The 13,115-nt window shown below is 35.8% G+C and overlaps 1 protein-coding gene across 1 annotated transcript in view; it reads left to right on the plus strand.

The window, feature by feature from the left end:
• ANKRD29 (ankyrin repeat domain 29) overlaps positions 1–11,850 on the plus strand; it is a 35,947-nt gene extending 24,097 nt beyond the window's left edge. Inside the window, exons 6-10 of the mRNA XM_070942341.1 lie at positions 1,404–1,502; positions 5,920–6,018; positions 7,082–7,177; positions 9,341–9,439; positions 11,767–11,850. Of these exons, the coding sequence (XP_070798442.1) occupies positions 1,404–1,502; positions 5,920–6,018; positions 7,082–7,177; positions 9,341–9,439; positions 11,767–11,850 (477 nt within the window). The remainder of the gene's footprint in view (positions 1–1,403; positions 1,503–5,919; positions 6,019–7,081; positions 7,178–9,340; positions 9,440–11,766) is intronic.
• The last annotated feature ends 1,265 nt before the right edge of the window (positions 11,851–13,115 follow it).

Genomic DNA, 13,115 nt, shown 5'->3' on the forward strand with positions numbered 1-13,115 from the left:
AGTCAGTTGACATGTAGGGAATATGGACAATCTGGTGCCTATTGATCACTTAGTGCTAATATAGAGTAACCCTATCCCTTGGGTCTGAGGCATTTTCCTCTGCCACCACTCTTTTTTTACTTTTTTAAAATCCAAGTTGTTGCAACTTGCTAGAGTGTAGACAACTGTTCTATGGTTGGGAAACTAGGGTGCTGAATTTTGTTAAATTCCTTAGCTTACTTTATCCTTCTCAATTCTCAATTTTGACTGGTTTTGGTCTTTTGCTTTATTGCATATGTACTGTAAAGCAGTAAAGACTACCTGTCAAAATTCATTCTCTCTCCAAGCATCATACCTACCAATTCCTACATTAACGTCCTGATCTGCAGGTGGCTTTTTGCTGGCAGGATACATTTGAAGCTGAAGATTTTGCCCCTTGCTTTGCTTAACATCACCTGCATATCTAAAATCAGCAATGAACAAGAACATAGGTCATAATTACTGTAGGGAGATTGTTTGACAACATATGATGAGTGATGTTTTTTGCTCAACTACTCTGGGAGGAAACGTAATGTACTGGCCATAATTCCTGGTAATATTACCAGGAATTTCCTAATCTATTTCTTAATCTCTTTCCCATTTCCTCCTCTTTTTTGCTTTTCTTTGCAACTGGGTAAAATATTATTCTCTAATTCTTCTCTTTACGTTTTCAGGAAGGATAAGTTAAATCAACTAACTTGATTTATACACATCCAGTAAAATATTTAAAAATCAATTATTTAAAAATCAACCAACAAGGCAATGAATAAAACTATGAATAAAAATAAATTAATTACATTATATGGTTTGTTAAATCCAAGTTATAAAAGAAAGCTAACAATAATCCAAACAGGCAGTGTATATCTTTTGGTGCATACTCTTTTTTTAAATTAGATCGTTTCAAAACTCAATAAAAAATTAATCAAAATCCTTAGTCAAGTTGTGTTTGATAGTCTTTAAATGGTTTGATATACTTCAAAGCAATGAATAAAAGAAGAACTTGATTGCCATTTGTCATATTTGTTATTTAATTGAGCTGATAAAAGATTTCTGATTGGCAAAGTTCCTCTACAGGAAGACCTCAAATATAGAGGTCTGCTGGAACAATTACTTACAAAACAGCTCTAATCTTTACATTGACTACATCTCAAGCTAGAAGCAGACTAATTAAAGAGCATCTTTGTATTTTACTTTTATCAGTGTTGCAGACAGAGTTACATTAAGTGGCAAGAAGTATTTAATGGATGTGGAAAAAAAATCTTAAGTACAAGTGGCATTTTTCTATGCCTGAGGATTAATGGAAGAAGGGAAACATTCAATGGTTCTATTATGGACATTTTTATTAGTAAAAAATCAAATTAATTATTTGTGTATTTCCAATTAAGGATGGAGCTACTGCACTTTTCCTGGCTGCTCAGGGAGGTTATCTGGATTTAATTCGGCTATTACTATCTTCAGGAGCAAAGGTCAACCAGCCAAGGCAGGTAATATTCAGCATTGTTAAGATACAGATTTTGTTCTATTACTGTCCCTTTATCTATTGCATGCTAAAATTAATCAGTTACTGTCCCTTTATCTATTACATGCTAAAATTAATCAGCCACATCTTAATATTCAGTAGCTTCTAATAGTTGTTCTGACTTAAATATGGAAGTAAATATTTGATAGATCCTGGGTTTCCATGATAATAGGCTTTCTACACACTGCTAAGTTTTTTCTGATATTTAGCAATATGTAACGGTATGTGAGTGTGATCTTGGGAGACAGGAAGGACAGCTACAGACCCTGGATAAGTGGTGTGGTAAAAATATCTCAGTTTACCCAGAAGCAGGGCATGGCAAATGTTTCAGAAGAGATCCTCCCTTGTTCTTTTTGAGAATTAAATGTGATGGGGTCCTTGGTACTCTCTGAGCTTGGTTGTTTTCTTGCAAGCATTTCATTATCAAACTATGTAATATCATTAGTGCTAGAAGGGATAGGGATTGCTCTCATTTTATCTACTAGTAGCTTGATCTGTTAGTATTGATGGAAGTGGTGTTGGTGGTCCCTTGATTAGCTTGTTGTTTGTTAGTTTGTTTGTCTGAGTTGGTAGTTCCTTGATTGGGATATTGCTTACCTCTTGATTGTTGGTCTAGTGTTAATCTTGGCATTAATCTCTGCTCATCTGGGTGTTGATTGTTAGCTATGAGGTTATTGTTACAAAGGTTATTGTTTCCTTTTTGGTTTTTTGATTGTCTCTGTGCTTGTTGATGGCTGATTTGTCTAAAGTGCTGGGCTTCCAGGAATTCATTAGCGTTTTTGGACTTGGTTTGGTCTAGGTCTCCAGGATGTTTACAGTTTCCCAGTTGAACTATAGTTGACTCGGTTGATGTGTTATGAAATTAAGGAGTTTTCATCATGCCTTTGGACTGCTAGTAGTGTTCATGGATGTAACTATAACAGTAACAGGAAGGGACCTTGGAGGTCATCTAGTCCAACCCCCTGCTCACGCAGGAGACCTATATTAGGGATTAGAACCGCCGAACTACCAACCTTTCTGACTGACAAGTTCAGCGTCTTAGCCACTGAGCCACCTAGCTCTGCTCTGCTAGTCTTCTGTTTGTCCTACATGGTGGCTATTACAGCATACTGTATGTTGTTGTACGTTGCATGAGTCAGTGTATGACTGCTGTTTTTCCTTCTGGGTCTTTTGGCTTACTTAGGAAGTTTTAGAGCGCGTTAGTTGGTTTGTTGTGCTATGGTGATGCCATATGGTTGTAATAATCTGTTAATGGTTTCTAAAATGTTTTTGATGTATGGCAGTGTTATTCTTTTCACAGCTTGTGTTAGTTGTGCTACATTGGCGTGAGTGGTCAGGCAATTTTTGATAAAGTTGCATGGGTATCCATTTTGTTGGAAGATGTTTTATAGATGATCTGTTTCCTTTTTTCTGATTTTCAGGGTTGCTGTAGTGTGTTTGTGCTCATCTAAATTTCTCTTGTGGGAGGTTGGGGTGTTAGTTGGGTATTATAGACGTGTTTTAATTTGTCATCACTGCTTCTGCTGCTGAGGATTTCCAGGAAGGGTAGCATATTGTTTTGTATGTTTCTTGTGAATTTTATTCCTTTGAAGATGTTATTGATGGTTTGTGTTTTCTCTAGATGGTCCTCTTTTAGTATGACAAATCTACATACCGGATCCATAGTTTGAATTCTATGTGTGGAACTACTAGAGATTCTAGGCATTTCTGCTATGAATCCTGAAAGCAGTAGTCCCATCGGTATTCCTTTGATTTGTTGCTATATTTGTCCCTCAAATTGAAAATATATGGTCAGGCAAAGGTTGAATGATGTCTATGATTATGGATATTTCAATTTTGATGTATTTGGTTAGGACAGGTTTGCTGTATAGTTCTGTCATGGATTCTTTTTTAATTCTGGGTCTAAGTAAAGAGTGCTATCATATCAAATGAGAAACTGATTTTATCTTCAACTATTTTCAGGTCTTTGATTCTTTGGAGGCACTGTATTGGGGAGTTGAGAGAGCATTTATTTCCCTCTCTGAGGTGTCCAAGCTTTCTTGTCAGTTCTTCAGCTTGTTGTAGGTTGGGGTCCCTAGTAATGATACAATTGGACAGAGTTTAAAGGAAAAGTGAGGAGAAATACTTCAATGTAAGTTTACAATGAAGATAAACATTATTAACTAGAATCCATTTCTTTCAGTGAAGGAGACATGTGTCACTGAAAGGTTAGCGAATGCATATCAATTCAAAGAATCTAAATAATGTTACTGTTTCATTCCATCAAAACAGAATACAGCAAATTTTTGATATATTTACATACATATAAATATAATATAGTATAGTGCCATCTATTGAATAAAATATGTAGTCACACAATATTATATAATTGCTTATACAGCCTTTATTGCATTACTGATAAATATAAAATATAATATAGCATAAACAAAGCAGTAGGTAAGTTCAGGACATATCTCAGTGTAAATAAATAATGTATTTGTGTGACTAATCCCACTTTCTAGTCTTAAATGCTTCCTTTTCAAGTATATGAATCCATTACATGCAGAGGTGGGTTTCAGCAGGTTCTGACCAGTTCTAGAGAACTGGTAGTGGAAATTTTGAGTAGTTCGGAGAACTGGTAGTAAAAATTCTGACTGGCTCCACCCCCATCTATTCTGTGCCTCCCAAGTCCCAGCTGATCGGGAGGAAGTGGGGATTTTGTAGTAACCTTCCCTGGATTGGGGACGGAATGGAGATTTTACAGTATCCTTCCCCTGCCACACCCACCAAGCCATGCCCACCAAGCCATGCCACGCCCACCAAGCCACACCCACAGAACCGGTAGTAAAGAATTTTGAAACCCACCACTGATTACAGGTAGTTCTCATATAACACTGCTACTTGGGACTGGAAACTTTTTAAACAACGTGGGCATAAGCCATAAAACCATATAACCATGCCATTTAGCGATGGCAGTTCCAGCAGCCCTGGTTGCCATCATTAAACAAGGACTGTGTAGGTTGTTTAAATGAGGATGTCACATGACCATGACTTCCAAATTCCTGCCAGCAGGACTTTGCTTGTGGGTGGCCAGCAGGAAAGATTGCAAATCATGATCATGTACCATAAGTACAGTGACTCTTATCATTCATTCAGCCCACTGTAAGTTCAAGCAGTCACTGAACATGTCATTAAACAAGGAGCCCCTGAATATGCCATAAGCTACATGTGTATAAACCTTGACTACATCTTTTATTTATTTGTTCCTATTATGATTTGGGTGTATTTTCTTTGTTTACATTTCCTTGCACCCAAATATCTTATATAGGAATCTGATATCTTTCTTTCCTTAATATCTGGATAAGTAAATCTCAAAATAATATTTACCAATTATTGGAAGTAATTAGAAATTGGCTTCTTAATTTTAGGCCTACTTCTATCTGCCAACATGTGATACATCATAACTGGCTTGAGTGTTTCCCATTTCTTTTTATGTGTGGAAATACTTGTTGACGTTAGATATCATATAAAACAGAATTAATTCCTATAATGATTAAGCTTATATTTCTATTCATTTCACATACTCTTAGTTAATCCTTATTATCTTTGAAACAAATCACAATCTATCTTTCCTGTCTGTGTGACTTGTCGGCTAGACAGAAAAGTACTAGATCAATGTTCAGAAAGTTTGAGAAGTTACAGACATGGAAGAGAATTGCAGGAAAACTGAGCTGCTTAATAGATTAATAAATTTGCTGTTCCAAGTGTCAGGCTACAGTATCCAACCCTGCTCTATCGTGTGTTAAGAAGAATAATTTGTGGATGGTTTTCCAGGAGAGAATAGATGGGATGCAAAACAGAGCAAGAGGAATTCACCGATTGTTTTCCTTAAATTAGTAAGCATAGCACCTTTACTGGCCTATTTAGAGAGCCAGACTAGGAATCAGAAGTGATTATAGCTGTTTATGCTGCCTTAGTTTGCTATTGGCTCAAGGATTGATAGATAGCACTTTCATGTGGCTATCTACATAAGGTCCGTAGTCAAAAGTACCAGTACTGTTGTTAATTTCATTGCCTCTTCTCTTAACATGACTAAGTCTGGACCTATCTTGAATAGTTTTTAAAGAAAAAAATACAATGATACAGAGTGGTGCCATTATTTCATATAGGCAACAAATATTTTGTCTATACTATGCAAAGTTTTTTTCTCAGTTAGAAGATACCCATATTTGAATTTCCTCTTGTCCCGAGTACTTTTCTTTCCAAAGAAAGGATTTCGTTTGGATATCCAAGTTCATTTGTCCTTGAACTTCAGCCAGAATCTCATTGTAAACTGCCAAATATTTTTAGCACTGCTTGAATCAACTTGATTAATCCTATTCCATTTCTGAATTTTTCTTAAGGATGGGACAGCTCCATTGTGGATAGCTTCTCAGATGGGATACAGTGATGTAGTGCGAGTGATGCTGCTGCGAGGAGCAGATCGAGATGCTGCAAGGCTTGTAAGCAAACACTTTAGTTTTCTAGACTTTATGTTGGAAGAAAATGATTCTATAGTAAGACTTATTTATGGTAATTCAGGTATCTATTCTGGCTAGAATACTTTCTCAAGTATCTCAGTGTTGCTTGGCAGATTAGAAGTTGTCCTTACAGTAGTCAAAAGTCCAATTGTGGCTGCACAATCAGAATTAAAGGAACCATATTCTGAAAAAAATCGCTTTTCCATGGTTGTGGCATTCATTTACATTTTAGGTATGCATGTAACTATAATTATTAGTTTATCTTATAAATCAATGGTGGATTGCTACCGGTTCACACCGGATCAGGCGAACTGGTAGTGGCGGCGGTACAGCGCTGCACATGCACGAACAAACTGGTAGCAATGGGATTTGGAACCCGCCCCTGTTATAAATAATATTTTACAAATGGCCCATAGGGCTCAGTTACTGAATTTTTCATAACCCATGTTTCAAAAATAATCTTTTAACTCTTCCCTCATATTGTATTTAACATAAATAAAAAAGGGAAGGAATCACAAATTTGGTTATAGTTATTTATGACTTCTGCTTATTGGGGAAAAGGTAAAAGATTATAATGAAAGTTAATTAAAAAAATTATGAAAGAATATAAGGGAGGTTAGGGTAACTGCAGTACTGTACATTACAAGTGGTATATACTGTTGCCCAGTAATTTTTATTAAAACTAGCCAAAAGTTACAATTATATGCTTGTTTTAAAGTTAATTAGAATGCTTCATTAGGTTATAAAAAGCAGCAAATGCCTACAGTATACTTGTTAACAACGTAGATGTCAGATTTACAACACTTCTTTTTTGATGTCATCCTTAAATCATGTTATGGTGGATCAAAATAGTTACATAAACTGTTTATATTTTATATAAATTAAGAATTTTTATTAATTATGAAGGAAATAATACTCATCACACCTAAAGAATGGGAGAAATCTTTCTGCATAAATTCGAAAGACAGAAATGATAAAATGAAAAATGTAAATGAACCTGTGTGCAATAATCTCCAGTTCCTTTTTTTCCTCTGTTCTGTTGAAGGATGGCACAACTGCTTTACTTAAAGCTGCAACCAAAGGATATAATGAAGTTATAGAGGAATTACTTAAATTCTCCCCTGCACTTGGCATCCTAAAGGCAAGATTTGATGGACAAAAACATTGGAATGTTCAGTACTGTAATTTGTGATTTATTGTAGAATCCAATTATAATTTCTTACATATATGTGTGGGTATGAGTGTATAAAATTTGTATAAAGATATTTTTTTAAAAAAGGTACAATTTTAGGTGGAAAATAAGAAGAGTAGAAAATAAGTTACCAAAAAGTGGCTTCCAATCTTAACAGTATTTATAAATATGTTTATATTTTTTCCTCTGCTTAGATTATATCTTCCTTCCTTCCATAATCTACCCTTTCTATTCACCAAATCCAAAAATCACATTTTTTTTTTCATTTTTCAGCAAAAAGTCCATAAGGAGTTTCCAGTCACTAATAAATGCAGCAGTTGGTCTTTCTGTAAGCAAACAAGTTAATTTTGCCATCTCTGCTTGTTCCATTATGTTCACCAACCGTTGGATATTTCAAAGTATTTCTATTTCATGCATATAATAGCCTCAGAGCAGTAATAATGCCAACAAAAAATATTTTGGTTTCAGTTGAATATTAATTTTTAAAATTCTTTGTATTATTATATTAGAAACTGAAACTTTTTTTACAAGTTCATCAGCCATGAAAAAATGACCCTTTGTGTTGTCTACAATCTAATATAAATTTGAAATAGCTTTATATATTCTAGATAATTTTTGTTGGAATCCTGTATCATCAATTTTTATAAAATTCTCTTTTATAACAATGTAAAATTCAGTTCTTTTAATCAGATATTTTTCCGCTGTTGCGTTAATTCCCTGTTTCCCCCAAAATAAGACATCCCCTGATAATAAGCCCAATCGGGCATTTGAGCACACGGCAAGAAGGCCAAGCGTTTATTTCAGGGTTCAAGAAAATATAAGACAGGGTCTTATTTTCAGGAAAACACGATATGTATGGCCAAAGTTCTTACCCATGTTGTCATGTACTCTTTCATTCATTCTTTCCTTTCAAATTTCAACAAAAGTTTATACATTTTAGTAATTAGGTATTCATTGTTTGTACGTTATTCAACTGCAAACTCCAAAAAAAATTCTTTCATCTCCTTCATATTTATAAACCTTCCTTTCAGTCTCAGGTAAAAGCATCCAGATTACTTTTGATAGAATTGACAGGTTCAGATTCATTCATTAATTCATTCATTTATTAGATTTGTATACCGCCCTACTCCCGAAGGACTCAGGGTGGTGAACAGGCACAGAATAAAACACATAAATACAAAAGTTAAAAGACATAATTAAAACCAAATTAAATAATTTCGCTGGAGACAATTAAAATTCCCAATAATTTAAAAACAAATTAAAATTTCAGTTTAAAAAATTTAAAAGAAAGGGGAGAAAATTAGGCTAGGCCGGCCTGCTGGAATAGGAGGGTCTTAAGAGCACGGCGGAAAGTGCGCAGATCTGGGATCCTCCGTATCTCCGGGGGGAGCTAGTTCCAGATAGTAGGTGCCCCCACACCCCTATATCCTCAAGCCTTTTTTTGAAATATTTCTGGAGTGATCATGTTTTCTGCTGCTCCTCCTTTACCAACGTGCTGCCAATTTTCTGGTGGTCACCATTTTTTTTTATTTATAATACAAAAGTAAAATTAAGTCAATGATTAAGATGAAAGTAAAAGGTAGACTTTTCCTTCCTCTACTCCTTTCACCTTTTCTATACCCTTAAGGCTTTAGTCCAATCTGTCTTTCCACCTATCTCGTTTGGTCCATTTCCTATTACACCTATCTCCAGGATGGAGGTGGGCAATCTCTTGGTCTCTCCTTTATCAGGAAAGACTTCACTGGCCAGAAACCTCTGATGGCCACTGCGAGAGTGACATCTTCCCTCCTTCTGAGAGAACTTCACTTGAAAATATCAAAAGTTTACTATAATTTCAATGGTCCAAATACAGAAGATTATTCATGTTCACTTTATTCATATTGCTATTATAGTATAGTCTTGTGCTAGAATTTTAATGTGTTTATGGTATGTCTTCAAGTGTCGTAAAATCAATTCATGATATAGGTGTCAAAGATTGGATGTTAAAGTTTTGTTGCACTTTATTCCTTTTCTGGATGAGCTGTTCTTATTCTGATTAAAAAAAACTGAGCTGTTACTCAGCAGTTGTAATACATGGATGTACTGTATTTATACTTTTTCTGTATTTTCTAGAATGGGACATCTGCACTTCATGAAGCAGTTCTTGGTGGCAATATTAGAGCAGTAGCATTACTCTTAGAAGCAGGAGCAGATCCAATACTTAAAAACAAGGTATATATTTTACACTTACTATACATTTTCAACCGTAAAACAATTGAGTACAGTATTTTAAATTTTTAAGGAAAACATTCTGAAAATTCTTATATGGATTTAAAGCATTTTATCTAAGATGGATAAAAACAATCTTGAGACTCTAGAAAGAGTGTAGAGAAACTTTTTCTAGAGATGATTAGGGGACTGGAAGCTAGAACATGAACCGTTGCAGGAACTGGGTATGTTTAATTTAATGAAAAGAATTAGGGGTGATATAGCAGCAGTATTCCAATATCTAAGGGGCTGCCACAAAGAAGAGGCTGTCAAGCTATTCTCCAAAGCACCTGAAGACAGGACAAGCAGCAATGGATGGAAACTAATCAAGGAGAGAGCCAACTTAGAAACAAGGAGAAATGTCCTGACAGTTAGAACAATTAATCAGTGGAATGGCTTGCCTTCAGAAGTTGTGGGTGCTTCATCATTGGAGGTTTTTAAGAAGAGATTGGACAATCATTTGCAGAAATGGTATAGGGTCTCCTGCTTGAGCAGAGAGTTGGACTAGATGATTTCCACAGAACCTTCCAACTCTTATTTTGTTTTGTTTAATTAAGTTCAGTTGGAGAACAAAACAGAGCTGGCCATTAGAGGGCAGCAGAACTTTTGGGAATAATTATTTCCATTCATTATAGTGTTATTTCTATCAGTACAATTTTCACTCTTTCATATCTTAAGGACCACTAAATGTAGGACAAGTTTTCAATTACTGTTTCAACATTTTGTACTACTTGGAGTGGGGATGTGGGGCAAAAGGTACTGTTTATAGATAAAATTATAAAGCAATAGACCTGTTAAATGGGGAGAGGTCTTACTAATCCAAAATTAATCACATACCTTCATGACAGCAACTTTTCCTACCTTTAGTATCTTTATCTTACCTGGGATAAGCCTTATAGCAGCTATCCCCATGCATGCTAAAATCAAATTTTCCTTCTGTTCCCAACTTCAGCCTCCCTGGATTAGTTTAGGAAGCATGAAACAGCCCTACATGCTGTTTTGCTGAAATTTATTCTACGTTATAATTGCCTTCATACAGAAGCTTATGTAAATTCTAAAAAGCATGATAAATCTGGGAAGCACTTTGAAGATCAATTGCCATTGAAGACAAAAAATTGTTTTAATATATGTTCTGGATTATTTCTTCTAGAAACAATTTGAAGTCATTTTGACTTCATACCCATTACTACAATTCCAGCTAGGTAATTATGGCCATTTTTACCAAAGGCTAATGAGAGGTCCAGAGAATTAAAACATAATCTGTCCATTCCTGTATATGTCATCTAACCTCGATCCCCTTTAATCACCTCATTTGCTAAATTTACTGCATACTGGCAAGAGGATGACAAAATCTTTAAGTGACTTACCTTGATGAGTGACTGCTAGGCTAAGGAGTAAAGGAAGCAAGCAAGCAAGCAAAGGAAATCTTTCTGCAGCTTTTTTTGCATTGAGCAGCTGAAGCAAAAGTTCAGCTCAAAAGAAAAATTGGCTAAAGCTCAGGTGTGCAGCAAACAGCCATGGCAGAAGCTGGGTCCTAAAGGGAGTCGTACAGGTAGCAAAAAGCTTTCTAAAGGTTTGGAGGGCAAAAAGGAAAGTTTGGTTTCAACATCTAAAGTGGTGGTGGGGGGAGAGAGAAGTCTATCAAGTCTGTCCCTCCCAGCTTTTTTGTTTACTTTATTGAAGAAATGTGGGTTTATTTATTTATTTATTGGTTCGATTTATATGCCGCCCTTCTCCGGAGACTCAGGGCAGCTTACAATGCGTTGCTAGGGGAGGGAGAAGATTAAGCAAGGAAAAGGTTTGCAGAAGCTTGTCCTGAAGTTAGCACCTTTGCATGCAGGTGGCTGGCTTCCCGGAAGGCTAGCAAGATCAAGGAGAGTTTGCAGTCTCCTGACAGCCAGCTGATCAGGTCAGAGGTCCAGCCCACAAGTGTGGCTTCAACCAATCAACAGGCTTCCTGTTTCTGACTTTGCAACACTTTTTGCTGCTTGTTTGCTTCCTTTACAGAACCAGCTGGGTGGCGAGCCTCCCATGACCCCCTTTTTGCTTAACCACCTGTGTGTTCATTTAATGGTGGCATCAGGAGAAGGGGGTAGTAGTAGTTAAACCAGGCTGTTTCACTTAATGGTTCACTACTTGCAACCCTAATGGGCAAGCTCCATTATTCATAGTTGAGGATTACCTGTGATTTATAATTGAATGCAAATAATCCTGTTGATGTGTGTCTTAAATTTGGATATCAAAGTTGAGCAGTGACCATCCTTTTTCTGGTTTTTCATTGTTTGTTTCAGAAAAATGAATTGCCTTCAGATCTGACAAAAAATGAGCGCATTCTACGTCTCCTGCAATCTAGAGCAAAACACAGGAAGAGTTAATATCCCTTGACATCTTAAGACAGCTGATGAATCCTGTCCATATTAGGTCTCAAAGTTTAGAAGTGAAAAAATATTGAGATTCAAGTATTTCCTGTCTCTTACTCTGTAAACGAAGTCAGGTTCTTCATGGAATGGTAGATTTAAGATCTGTTAATTTGCTATGGTCACCAGCTTTTAGTTGCTGGCTTTGGAGTAATGAAGATTGGTTCCACATTATAACTTTCCTGAAAAGCACGTCTTATTCTACTAGAAAAAGACTCTTTCCTTTAGTCTACTGTATCTTTGAAGGAAATTTCCTAATTTGTCTCCAATATTGTAATAAGTAGTAATGCAGGTATGGAAAACATACGTCTCCTACTGTTGCTGAACTACAACTCGCAACAACCAGATGGAAATTATGAGGGGTGCTTACATTTATTTAATATATTGCAGGTCACATATTATCCTAATTGTTCTAACCATTTTTTTTTTTAAAGTTGCATAGGCTTGTTTTTTGTAGGCTATTTTAGATGTTGAGATACATAAGTGCCTCCCAATAGGTTAGCATCCTATGACTTCTGGCTTCTTTGCAGTGATTAGACTACTTTCATTTTACACACACACACACACACACACACACACACGGGGGGGAGAGAGAGAGAGAGAGACTTACACAGAGATACAAATACATATAATATTGAATTTCCTTTTGTATAATTTATTATTGTTAACCTCAGAGACTTCTATGCAGATTTCCTATTATGTATGTAATTTTGCTTTTTGTGTATTTTTTTTTTTTAATTTGATTTATATGCCGCCCTTCTCCGGAGACTCAGGGCGGCTTACAATGCTTTAAGCAATAGCCTTCATTCTTTTGTATATTTTATACAAAGTCAGCTTACTGCCCCCACAAACTGGGTCCTCATTTCACCTACCTTAGAAAGGATGGAAGGCTGAGTCAACCTTGAGCCTTGGAGAGATTCGAACCAGCAGAAATTGCAGGCAGCTGTGTTAATAACAGGGTGCACTAAACCCTTGTACTATCAAGGCTATTTTTTCCATTAGGCATATGTAAAATCATCACTCATAATATTTTTTTTATGAATTACAATGTAAATTCATGTTTTTTACATCTAGGAAAAGCATAATTTACTGATTGCATTTTGTCACACACTTTATGCATTACAACAGATTTAATGGATGCCAAATAGTTTTTGAAAATCTGTTGAATGTACATTGGTAGCAGGCCAATATACAGATGAAATAAGGATTAAATAGGATTACTT

This window comes from Pituophis catenifer, unplaced genomic scaffold (genome assembly GCF_029215685.1).
Source record: "Pituophis catenifer annectens isolate HBS135680 unplaced genomic scaffold, rPitCat1.0.hap2 SCAF_3, whole genome shotgun sequence".
Classification (NCBI taxonomy): Eukaryota; Metazoa; Chordata; class Lepidosauria; order Squamata; family Colubridae; genus Pituophis; species Pituophis catenifer.